General features: G+C 54.4%; 1 protein-coding gene across 1 annotated transcript; it reads right to left on the bottom strand.

The window, feature by feature from the left end:
• FBXW5 (F-box and WD repeat domain containing 5) lies at positions 26 to 12,528 on the bottom strand. Its single transcript, XM_021413678.1, has 8 exons — positions 12,229 to 12,528; positions 9,923 to 10,080; positions 9,166 to 9,340; positions 8,099 to 8,247; positions 6,298 to 6,784; positions 3,766 to 3,913; positions 2,609 to 2,821; positions 26 to 1,953 (listed from the first exon to the last, which is right to left on the bottom strand). Exons 1-8 carry the CDS (start codon positions 12,416 to 12,418, stop codon positions 1,707 to 1,709), a joined length of 1,767 nt encoding a protein of 588 aa, XP_021269353.1. The 5' UTR covers positions 12,419 to 12,528; the 3' UTR covers positions 26 to 1,706.

The following is a 12,536-nucleotide window of genomic DNA, read 5'->3' as shown; positions in this document are numbered from 1 at the left end:
GAAAAACAAACTTACATCGCCGAGATGCTTTAGCAGACTATTTATTCAATGCCATGGTGAAGAGCAAAACTTGGTACAAACACAAACCCTCAGTGCCTTGCTCACTACTACACCATGCCAAGGGAGGAAAACAGGATTCGCTATCTGAGGGCAGGAGGGAAGGTGGAAACTGTTCCTTTGATGTGTAATGGCACCAAGAGCTGGGTTTAGATCTTGCATGTCCACCCATACAGACACACAAAGGAGGCCCTTGTTTCTAGAAGTCCTGTGATGACAGAAAACCTGAGTAAAGAGGTTTTGGATAAAGCCGTGGGCACCTGCTGGGGCAGGGCAAAAGAAAGGTGAGAAACCCTCTCACTGAGGGCTGCAGGAGCTGTTAAAGCCATCAGTGCATAGTAAGAGAGCAATCGCTGCCTCCATGCAGACTGTCTGCAACCTAATGCTGTGAGTGGCACAGACACCTGCCCTGGTGCTCCTGATACGGGGGGGGGAGGTAGGGGGCCGCCCCCAGTAGCAGGTGCAGCTCCTGGGGTCACTGCTTGCCCAGGAGCTTCAGCCCCTGCTGTCTGGGCCAAGCGAAGAGTGGGAGCTTAATTTCAGACTCTAACAAACAGTTAGCTAACGGCTGGAGAGAGAAAAGCTTCAGGGACAAACACAAAGTAAACAACACTGGGTTCATAGAGTGAGCCAGCTTCCCCCATCAGAGGAGCACTCAGAGGGAGCTGATTGCTGACCCCAAGGTGAGTCAGCCCAGGTGGAAGGAGGCTTATTCACACATAGCTTCAGGCAGGAGGGCTGCATCTCCACCTGTTTACCTGCTCACAGAGAACATACCAAGAGAACCTAAAGTGCCACAACTTGAGTAGCATAGGAGGGAGGTGACCATGAGACCCATCATCACAGCTTACCCCTTGGAAGGGGCAGCAGATCCCCTGGAATAAATATGCTACTGATGCCATAGCTTATTTAGGTGCTACAGAACAGAGGAAGACCAGGGCAAAGCCAGAATTGTGTTACCACCAGCTCTCCCCACTCTGATTTGTAAACTGATGGTATCAGGACTCAGATGTAAGAGAAGGCAATGGCAGGGCAGCCCAGCCCCTCCAGCTCTGTCCCCGCATTGCCTCCCCCACCACCTTTTCAGCCCTCTCATCCTTCCTCCCCTCCCTTTGTGGCCCAAACACTGTGTGAGACAGCACTCGGCACACCCAGCATCCAGACAAGTTGCCCATGAAGGTTTGGGACAAACAAACAGTAATAAAACTACTATATTAAAAGAGTCCCACAGTAAGGCAGCACAGCACTGTACCACTGCTTTTGCAGGTGCTCTGCAGCCTGTAGCTCTCAGCGAAGTCAGCCGCGTCCCAGGCCCACACAGTACAAATCGTGGAGACGTTCTCAGACCAAAGCTCAACCAGAGAGCTGTGACCAAGTAGCAGCGTTTGTGATAAGCTGTGGGGAGGCTACCCTGCAGTGACCAGCTCGGGCTGCTGCCCACTGGACCCAGAAACAGGTCCTCAGCTCTTACGTTCTGTCTTTGAAGCAGATGCTCCAAGGAGGAAGCAGTTCCTACTGCCAGGGTTCCTCCTAACTCAGCTGAGGGGATTGGTGTGCCCAGAGCTCGTCTCTGTTGTGCAGGGCACAAAGCTCTGCAAGCTCCAGAGGTGGCTGCAGTGAGGAAGCTGCAGGAGCAGGTGTACCTGGGTTCAGCTTTTCTGGTTCATGAGCCAGGAGAAGAGCAGTTTCCTGGGCCTGGGCTTCCTGGCCTGCTGGATTCGCACGGTACGAGGGGAGCGCCACACCTTGATGGTTGTGTCATCGCTGGCTGTCAGGAGCAGCTCCTGCTCCACCGGGCTGAAGGCCACCGAGTTGACCACGTTGTCGTGCTGCAGCTTGGCCAGGCAGATGTTATAGTGCCGGTCCCAGATGTAGCCATGGCGATCTTCTGCCCCACTGCAGCAGACAAGACAGTGGTGAGGATGTCTGCCATGCAGGACCTGCCTTCCACACTGAGCAGCCTGCCCCAGTCAGAGGCCCCAGCCTCCATCTGCAGTGCCATCACCCATGGGCACTCACCCTAGGTGGGCAAATCCCCTTTGTGACCCAGGCCTTCCCACAGACACAGTTGGGTTTCCAGAAGTGGAGCCTGAAATGAGGCCTCACAGCGGCAGCAAGAAAAGCCCTTCAGAGAAGCACGATCGCATGGGCTGTGCACCTGGACCTGCAGCCAGACTCACACTGTGGCACTTGCAGCAAGCCAGCCCTGTTCTGGGCCGCAGTGAGGCTGCTCCAGCCATCCCCACAACTTGCCCTGTAATACCTGCTGCCTGCAGCCCTCAAGAAGGGCAACTGTCACCCACTGACAAACATGCCACAGCCCCACATTTCCTCTTTCCTTGCTGATTTCACAACAGGACCAGAGCAGACAGCCTCCAGCAGCACCCACTGATTCAGTCACTGCTCCTCACAAGCCTCCCATTCCCTGCTCTGCTCACAGCAGCCTGCAGCTCTCAGACCAGCCCTGCCTGCAGCACATCAGCCCACAGTGCAATGCCCAAGGCCATCCTGTACCTGGGGCAGCATCCTGCCCATCCCCAGTGCCACACACCTTGCCACGAAGTCCCTGCTGACATCCAGGAAGATGAAGAAGCACTCCTCGTTGGGTGTGTAGGCACGATGCGCACGGAGGGCTCGTTTCACTTCCTTCATTGTCTTCAAGTCAAACACGTGCAGATCGATCTCCTCAGCAATGGGGGGTGGCTGCATGGGGTCGGAGATGACGCAGTCCCGAGGCCACGCACGGCTGTTCACGTACAGGTATCTTGGGAAGGGGAGCAGAGGGGTTACCCTGTGCCTCACTGCTCACGAAGCCCCAGCGTAAAACCCCCTCCCCCTGCAGACAAGCAGGGCAGGGACCATGCAGTTACCCTGGTCCTTAGCAGGCCTGCAGCTCTGAAATGCAGGTGGAAACACACCACAGTGTTTAACTGCTCCCTGCCTCCCTTGGAAAGGAAGGGGTTAGGGTTGGAGGGCCCTAGAGACTAGGTTGAGCCTTTTTTGTCTCACTAAAATCAACGCCACAGACAGCAGCCTATCCCTCTGCCTCAGGAATGAAATGCATTGCTAGGAGCAGCTCCTTCACTCCACCAGGACTCTGTGCCTGACCTCCACGCTGAACTGGGCTCAGCAGCAGAGGGAGGAAAGGTTTCCTGACAGGACTGGGGGAGATGCTCAGATGTTCACCTCCCATCAGCACAGGATGTCAGTGAGCAGAGGTGGCCGGGGCAGGCTCCCTGCTCCAGGTCAGCACAGGGCCCTCCTTCTCCCAGCAGCACGCCAGAGACTTGCAGCAAAGGTCAGAAACTGCTCCCAGCTCTAGATAAAGGCACAGGGCCATGGGCAACTGTTTTCCAGAAGGTGCAGTTTATTGCTAGCACTCAAGGAAGGACAAGTAACCACTGTCGTGGCAGCCACATGCAGGTATGCAAGTGGGTCCCTGCAGATAACTCCAGCCGAAAGGCATTTGACTGAGGTGATCCAGCTGCTTCCAGACTTCTTTCTTCCACCACTTTGTGCAGTCAGTAAGTGGCAGCCATTTGCTCTAATGCAGAGTGCCTCACTCCAGCCTGATGCAGAGAGGTCTGCCCTGTGGCAGAAAGTCATTTCTCCTCCCATTTACTCCAAAACCTCCACACAGCTGTAACCCAAACCCTCTGGTGCGTGAGGGCAGCACCCACGTTCCTCCCCACATCCCATCATACTCACCGGTGGTCAGGGGAGAGACCCATGCCAATGATGTGCCCATGGATGTCAATGACGTGATCCAGCGAGTCAAAGAACTCATCTGAGCGCCTCTCCTCCCCAAGCACTGGCCCAGCAGTAGTCATCTGATGGGGCAGGATCCTTTTAATCCCTTGGGAACAGAAAGGAGAATCATGTCATCCATGGGCTGCTGCCACAGACCAGCAGGGCTGATGAAAGCCCATAGGCTTCAAGAAGGGACTTCCCTCAGCACTGCTTAAGAAAGGAGGACTGGCTCGTTTCCAGCCAGGGGCTGAGGGAAGGACTGGCACAGGGCTCCTGTCCCTGCCAGCTGCTTCCAGGCTCTCATTAGCAGTGCCTTGGGCCAGAACAGTGCCTGTAAGTGACACGCTGGCACATTCAGCCCCAGCAGCGAGAAGCTCAGTGCCTAGCTGCCAACCCACCTGCTGCAGCCTCACCTGGCTACAAGCCTTGGCAGCACAAGGGAGCTGTGCTGGCCACAGAAGCTGTCTGCTTGCAGAAAAGCTCTCCCTGTGCAGCCCCAGGGCTGGGCCCACCGCCTGCTGCACTCAGCCTCAGGGAGCCCAGCAGGCACAGCCCACTTGGTGTTTCCTCCTGTGGCTGTGACACACAGCTGGGGGTCAGCTCGGGAAGCTCCAGGCACAAGGGCTGAAACCAGGACCAGACTCAGTGGTTTACAGCTTCCAAACCACGTGCTATGGGTCGAGCCCTCTCCCTCAAAAGCTCCAGACAGAGGTCCTAAACAGTGCCCTGTGATGGCCTCCAGGAGGGCACCCATAGGCCTCAGCAGCTCTTCGACACATGTACTCAGCACCCTCCATGTGTCCAAGTGGGAAGATCTTGTCCTGATACGCAAAGAACCCTTGCTGCCACTCTTGACTTGCTACCTCCCATACAGGAATGAGGCCAGGACTACCCCATGTTGTGCCTTCAAGCCCAAGGCCTTCACATCGCTGCAGCTGAGCCGGGCAGCCCAGGCCCTTCGCTTCCCACCCAGCTTGCTGTTCCCTGGCAGCTTCTTCCTCCATCAGGTAGCACTGAGCTCCACATTCCAAACTCAGTTATACAATCCCGGCACGCACAAGCCAACAGATCAGGCAGATTGCTTTCCACCAGCACAAGGGAGAGAGAAGCTCCAAGTGAACTCCCACAGAAGTGCTTGCATGCAGTAGATTGGGCAACAAAGCTGTGATGCCTATAAGCAAGCCCAGCTGCACCAGGAGCACAGCTCCCAGCAGCTGCCAAGAGACAGCCCAGGAGCACCAGCTCCCAGGGGCAGGCAGCCACCGCATGGAGAGAGGCTCAGTCACTGCACTGGGACCCAATGAAGCATTCGGCAGCAGCTCAGGACTGGGTAAGGAGCTGAGACACTGCAGCCGCACTGCTCCTGCTGGCAGCCAGGGACAAGAGCACAGAGCATCACAGCTCTGAGCAGTCCAGGCTGCGCTCCTATCTTAGGTGTGCAAAGACCAAGTGGCTCTTCTCTGGGCTGTCTGCGCATCTGGAAACAGCCCTTCCCTGCCTTACTGCACTGGTGCAGGCCAGGAAGATTAAAAGAGCCTGCAGCAGAAAAGAGGCTGTACCAAGAGGAACAGAAGTTGTCTGCCTTTATAGAACTCTTCTTGCCTGAAGGCAGCTCTCCTTTCCTCCTCATATTTTCACTGATGTCTGGTCCTTCCCACTGAACATCTAGGCTACCCTCAAGGGCTTTTGGAGAAGTAGTCAGACTGCCTACCTCTGCTCACCACTGCACTGATTTCCTACACCTTCAGTCTATTCTAGTTCCGGAGCCTCACCGAGCACGCCCTGAATGAACACACGAAGTTCTAAGCTAGACAAATGTCCCCAGCAGTGCACATACTTAGCCTCTGCTGCAGTTACAACCCCTTGCACCCCACCAAGAGCCAGCAAGCTGCCGCCACGAGCTCACCACCAAACGTCCACTGAGGCAGCCAATCCCTTCCTGCACTAGGCCAGATGTTCAGCTCCAACCACCCACATCCCACAGACCAACAGGCCAGGTGGCACAAATGCTCCGGGGCTGGGGCACTGCACAAGCAACACAATCACAAACTCCACGCAGCTCAGACTTGCTTTGTCCTGACACCTTCTCCACCTCTGCATGACTGATGCTCTCTCACAAGCCCCTGTCAGGGCAACCACTGCCCTTCATATCCTCCCACTTGTGCATGGCTCGTGGCTGATGTTAAGTCAGGAGCTCACTCTTGATCTCCTGCTTAGCCCTTGCCATGACATTCTTGTGTGGTCAAGCATCAAGCCTGGCAGCAACAAAACAACCACAAGGCAAGTGCCCGCAGGTGAAGCGCCTCCAGTTAGAGGAGGAGTCTCAAAAGCCTCTGGTCCTGTACAGAGAATCCGGCTTGAGCAAAACTGCAACTCACCACAAACAAGCAGCAAATAACACAGGTCTTTTCCAGATTAATATCCAGAGTGTAGCTGCAGCCCGCACCCCTAAGAAAGCTGGCGTGCCCTGGAGCTCAACCACAGCCTTACCTATCTGGTGTGGAGAGTAGGTGAGGCACCCTGTGGTGAAAATTAAGTACTTTGTCTTGCTGTTGCCATCTGTGGAAAGCAGGTTCACCTCAGGTGGTTTAGTTCTGTTGCGTATGAACAGCTCAGCCACCTTGTTCTCCAACTCAGCCTCAGTCAAGGCAGGCCGCACGCAGCCCCCCATGATATCATCAAAGAACTGCTGCAGCTCATCCTCTGCTGGCACACCCCCATCATCCGGCAATTCCTGTACTGCTGGCTCTGGAGTCTGCTTGGGCTTGGACTCATCTTCTTCGCTGTCACTGCCGAGATCAAAGACCGGGCAGGCGGAGCTGGAAGAGGCAGCCAGCTGCTCCTCATAGTCCAGGAGCAGGTCTGGGGAATCGTACCGGCTGCAGTCAGCCACCATCACGGTCCGGATAGTGCTGGCATTCAGATTCTGGATTTTGAACAGTCTCTTCACTACATTCACATTCTCGGACTCTATGCCCTGGGAGCAGAAAAGAGAAGTAATCAGGAGTCACCTCACCACAGTGCAGCTCCTACAGACTCCACACAGCCACTAGCCACAGCCTGAGCCCATGCAGCAGGCTCTGCTATATGGGCATCTCTAAGCATTACCATGAAGACTGGCCCAAGAGGCCAGCCAGCTTTGTGACACTCCTTCCCATCCTGGAGGTGGGTGTGATGAAACAAAAAGCGAGGGCCAGGCTTTTGCAGGAAAACGTCTGAGCTGGGAACACAGAGGCCAGGCAGCCTTACTCCCACCTCCCTGCCTGAGGTCATCGGCTGGCACTGCTTGTGGCATTACAAGAATTTCAGGAACAGGCTCCTGTGATAAACAGGTGCAGTGCAAAGCACCATCCCTCCAGCCTACATGAAGCAAAGGGAGAGGAACTCATTGCTCCTGGAGTTTGCATGTGCCCCTCAGCAGAATCAGCTGGATTGTCAGCTCCCAGAAGCAAGCTGCAAGTCTCTCCCCACCTAACTGCTTTGGCTGTCTGCAGCCACACTTCAACATTTCTGACAAACCAGGCAAGGTCCTTCTGTGCCTCCTGGAGATGCACGAGTTAATGCTGCAGTGTCAGGTGCAGCACTGAGATGTGGTTATTGAAAGGGTCCCTGCTACCACAAGGAATTTCAGCTAGAGCCAGCATCAAAGGTTTGAGTCAAAAAAACATAAAACACCAGGATGTGCAGCTGTGACAACAGGACAGAGGCAAGACATGGAAGAGCAACGTGTCTGAGCAGCACAGAGGCTAAGGCCAGCACACACTCCATCTGTAGGCTTTGTCGCAGCATAACAGACAGCACCTGGCCCACATATCTCAGCAGTGGCAGGCAGGACAGAGCCCAGCCTCCCAGCCACCTCCAGGAACTACACAATGAGCTGCCAAGTAGGAGAACGGTCACTGCTCGGACACGTGGCAGGCCACAGCCACCCCAGGCCCAGCCTCGCATCGAGGCCTCAGTAACCCTGCCGTGGTTCATCTGCTCTACTGTTCAGCAACGCTTGCTCTAGGGCACTGCACTCGACTCCTCATCCCAATCAATAAGGCAGAAATTAATGGAAGCAGAAGGTAGAATAAGAATATTGCAATGAGTACCGTAACACCAAGCGTGGAGAAACTCCATGCCAGAGTTGCCTCAAGCTCAATATCCAGAAGGTGAGCCAGAGGAGATAAACAGGGTGGACAAGGGTCTGAGCCACTGTCTCCCTCTCACATCTCCTCTGCAGCTTTTCCTCCCACAAGAACCAGCAGGAAGCTGCACTGCCTGCGGCGCTGAAATAGGGGAACCTCACCTGGAAAGCATTGTTCAGCCACAGCACAGAACAGGAGGTTATACGCCCAATCCGATGCAGATTGCCAGATATCAAGTTGGTTTCATTCAGCCAACAGCCAAACACATCATAGGGTTTATTCCTCACCCTGGAAAGCAGCGTAAAGTTCTCTGGAAGGGAGGGGAAACAGAAGTGTGAGGTGATGGCTCTAGACAAGGGATCTGGAGAAACCATTGCATAAGGAATGGAAAATGGAGTCAAGTCTCAGCCCACAGCAGGGAAGGCACTGACACAGCACCTTCACTGCAAGCTGAGCAGACACTGCCCAACCACCAGCCAGCCCCAAGGCACTGCTGCAGACACAGATCATTTCTCTCTTCTGCAGAGATCTGTGGGAAGTACACGCAACAGGGAAAACAAACTTTAAGGGCAGCCAGACAGAACCAGACCAGAGAGCAACCTAGCTACATGGCCTTCTCCAAGTATGGCCCAAAGCAGATGCCCCAAGGACAAGAACAAGTTGAACACGTACAGATCTTCTTCATGCGATCCCAGCCTCCCACCCCATAGGAGCCCTTCTGAACAAAAGAGCTGCACATTTAGCAGCACTCCTTGGTTGTGGCACAGGGGGACAATAGCACAGAGATGGCAAGACACAATGCAGCTGGGTTCAGTGGGTTTCACAGAACTGCATCAGAAAAGGTTGAGCTGGGCAGAGTGACTGCATCTCAAAGCCATGTGAGACCTTGGGGCAGGACCAGCTCTGCTCAAGGCAGAAATGCTGGCTTCAGAACAGCTGAGAACACAGGCACCTCATACCTTGCCCAGACTCTCACTTAGGGCTGAAATTAAATGAGAACATACATGTCACACTGCACTTTCAGGTGATGACACGAGCTATCCCTAAGGCTATCCAGAAGGTCTACCCAAAGAAACCGCGACGAGGACTCCTTTGTGCAGATGGGGGAAGGAAGGACAAGCAGAGGTCAAGGCCATAGCACACAGAGAGCAAGAGGCAGAAGAGAACCCCAGATCCCACCACTTTACACTTCTCGGGAAGGCTCTGTGAAGGCAAAGGCATCATTTACCCATGCTGATTACGGCAATCTCTCCTGATGAGGAGTTGTGAGGCCCCACAAAGACACCTGATACCAGAAGGAGGGAGTCATCAGAGTTGAACTGGGAGAACTGTGTGTAGCTCCAGTTGTACGGCCTCATGTTGGAGCTGTGCTGCAGGGAGATGTCCAGCTCATTGCTCCAGATCTACAGGCAGATGGACAAACAGTTAGGAAGCTGCAAGAAGCCTGAGGGCTGTCCCACTTCACCTGTCCTGTCAGCACTCATCAGGTAAAGGAAAAAAAAGTTACTGAAAACCTTATTTAAACACCTTCAAGACCCAGCTTCTCTGTCATCTCCACTGACAGGGAACAGCTGCAGCTCTGGAAAGCAGCTAAACACAGCACTTCTCCAAACTTCTCCATCAGACAGGCAGTGGAAGTTAGTGTCACAGTTGGATTTTTAAGCACGTTGACAGATTTCTCCCAAGATAACCACCCATGCAAGACATCTTCTGCAACAGGTCATTATCATTGTTATACATAACGAGGGACTGGTTTGCACCCAGAGCCAGGTAGGCACCTCTACCACCTTCAGATGGGCTGAAACTGGAATATGCAGTTCTCAATGTTACATTTGTAAAAGTCATCAGTTCTGTGGCTTTGAGAACAGCTCAGTGGCGACAGACCAAAGCCTCTCCTCTCCACAGGTTTCCTGAACGCTGCTCTCACAGCTGAGCCCTATAAAATCAAAGCTGTAAGTTTTGTGCAGGGAATGCTACCACCTTACCTTAACAGTACAGTCTTTGGAGCACGATGCAAACAAACAGCCAGAGTGAGAGAAGCTGAGGTGCAAAACCTGGTCATTGTGCTCCTTCAGGGCCTGCACTTCAATGCAAGGGATGGTGTCGTAGAGCCTCTGGAACTCGTCATACCAGGAGACAGCAGCTGGAACACAAGCAGGGACATATGACAAGAATGCACATGGGAGGGAAGTGACAGACCTGAGGTGAATACTGCAGCCACAGAATCAGCCTCTAGTAAAGCACATCAATGCCAGGAGCTCTGCTGCTGCCACAGTCCCTGCAGCTTCAGCTGTGTTGGCAGGACTTTACATTTTTCTCAGTAGTTTTCCCACTCCCACACACACACAAAAATCTTTTCTTGCAATGAACACACAACTTCTCACCATATCACTACTTTCTAAGCTATTGCAGCCACTGTTAGAAACACCCAGAGCACAGCTATTAGCTATCTGACAATTTTGCTCAGGACAAAACAGAAGTCAGAACTGCAGAAATGCTCCAGCACACTGCAAACACATCTGCCATGTAATGAAAGAGAAGCTGTTCCTCAGGGTACCAGGCTCCACTCTGACTGTCTTGTCTGACACAGAATTAAGAAGGTTCCAGAAGGGGTGTGAGACCAGGAAAAAGCATCTCCACGAGTCAAGAAACAGGGGAAACAAAAGAGAAGAACGAGCTGGATATAAGATGTCAAGACAAACAAGGAGTCCTGCAGTAGGAAAGCCTGGAGTACACTGGGAGAAGTTACACCAACTGCCAGTAAAGAGATAAATAAAGAGGATTTTTAACAAAGTTCCTATAGAGTTGTTGTGGCAGCAAATCCCAAGGAAGTAAAGAGGATTAGACATTTATATGGATAATGACCAGCTTTCCTAGTTACACTGAACAGGACAGAAGGTTTTTTAGAACTCACTGTACTCTGGGAGGACCCTCTCCTGGGGTAGGGCGCAGCTTGCTGCCAGGGCATCCCAGCATTGCTCAGTGGGCAGAATGCTTTGGCATCCCCCCTCAAGATCCTTGGTTTCAGCCCACCCAGTGGGGAAACAGTTGGGACAGCTCCCATCTGGCCAAACACTCATACTTACCCTTACAAGGCTCCCTGGATGCTCAGACACTGCTGCTCAGGGCTGGCAGGGCATTCCCCAGCTCCTGGGACTGCCCACCTCCCCTGTCATCACCCCCCGGGATGATTCCTGCAGCCTGGGAAGTGCCACATCTGTTACTAAGCTACCCTGACCATCCCCATCAGCTCTGAAGAACAGGACTGCCAGCTTACATTCAGAAGACATGAAGTGAATGAGCCTGCCCAAAGCATCTCAGATAAAACCCAAAGATAACATCTTTAATCCAAAGGAGCTCTACGCACTATGCAACTGAAACCAAGCAGCCTACACTGTCACATCCACATCTTCTCCTTTATTAATTGAAGCTCTTTTGTGCTGGTGTTCCCTGCTGCAGCGGATTTCCCATGGCTTGATCCTCTTTGCTTCTTCTCACCCTCCTGAGGCCACCACAGATCACAGCTAGAGAGCAGGAACTCAGTTCTGTGCCACAGCCAATGCTGGGAGCACTGAGCACATCCTGGGGCACAGAACTGGACCACTGTGTTTCTGCCTCCCAGGGACCTCCACCGGTGACAAGGGGCTCTGTCCCCAGAAGCAGCTCAGGGGACAGCACTGGGTTACTCCTCTAGACAAGGCTTTGCGCGCCTGCTCTTCAGCAAGAGCAGCAGTACAGCACAGGCTGCCTTCACAGAGGTTGCTGACAGCTCTCCTCAGGGAGGGCCATGCAGGATGGCCAGCCAATGCTGTTAATGGGTCATTTTCCTATTGCAGAGGCTAAGATCAAGTCTGACATGCCCCAGCAAAGTGGGTCAGGCGCCGCATTAGCATCTGCCCTCTGTACAATTACGGTGCTACACACTCACCCACTGCAGGGCTCTCCCCTGTCAGCCAGGCTGCAGCTGCTGCCTACATCTTACGGAAATAGAGTCAGAGCAGCTAATGTGTACCTCCAGCCCTTCCTAGCGCAGATGAGAAAGGGACAGAGCCCGGAGCCGAACTGTCAGGCCCCGATCAGGAAAAGGCAGCAGCGATTACTATGGAATCCAACTGGGCTGCGGCATGCCGTGACTCTGCAGGGGCGGCGGGCACCCGCGGAACGCTCGGAAGGGAAGGGAGAGCCGAAGTGCTTCGGCCCTCTGATGCCCCTCCAGAAGGCGCGGGGCGGTTCCCGAGCCCCCCGCGGGCACAACCGCGCCCGCCTGCCCGCGGAGCCCCGAGCAGCGCACCTGGGTGCCGGGGCACGTCCCGGGAGACGCGGTAGTAGCGGTAGAAGAGCTCCTTCCATAGGAACTCGTCGCGGGCCACGGCGCGCCACTGCCGGCACACGAGACCCACCGCGAGCACGTCGGCGTGGTCCAGGTACAGGAAGATCTCGAAGAGCACGCTGTCCGGGAGCAGGGGGCCGCCGGCGGCCATCGTGTCATCCTGGCGCCGCACCCGCGAGCGAGCAGCGCTCAGCTCGGGCCCGGCCCGGGGACACGGCGCTCTCTGTCCCCGCCCCCCCCGCCCCGCACTTCCGGCCGGCCCACCCGCA

The sequence above is a fragment of the Numida meleagris genome, chromosome 16 (assembly GCF_002078875.1).
Source record: "Numida meleagris isolate 19003 breed g44 Domestic line chromosome 16, NumMel1.0, whole genome shotgun sequence".
Classification (NCBI taxonomy): Eukaryota; Metazoa; Chordata; class Aves; order Galliformes; family Numididae; genus Numida; species Numida meleagris.
The sequence above is the reverse complement of the archived record's forward strand: the minus strand, read 5'-3'. Positions and strand labels throughout refer to the sequence as shown.

Excerpts from the sequence above, each read along its gene's own strand:
- FBXW5 (XM_021413678.1), bottom strand. The coding sequence starts at position 12,418 with ATGGCCGCCGGCGGCCCCCTGCTCCCGGACAGCGTGCTCTTCGAGATC. Across the intron at positions 8,248-9,165 it reads GATTGCCGTAATCAGCATGG|AGAACTTTACGCTGCTTTCC; the intron begins GTAAATGATGCC and ends CCTCCCTTCCAG. Across the intron at positions 1,954-2,608 it reads AGCAGGGACTTCGTGGCAAG|TGGGGCAGAAGATCGCCATG; the intron begins GTGTGTGGCACT and ends TGTCTGCTGCAG.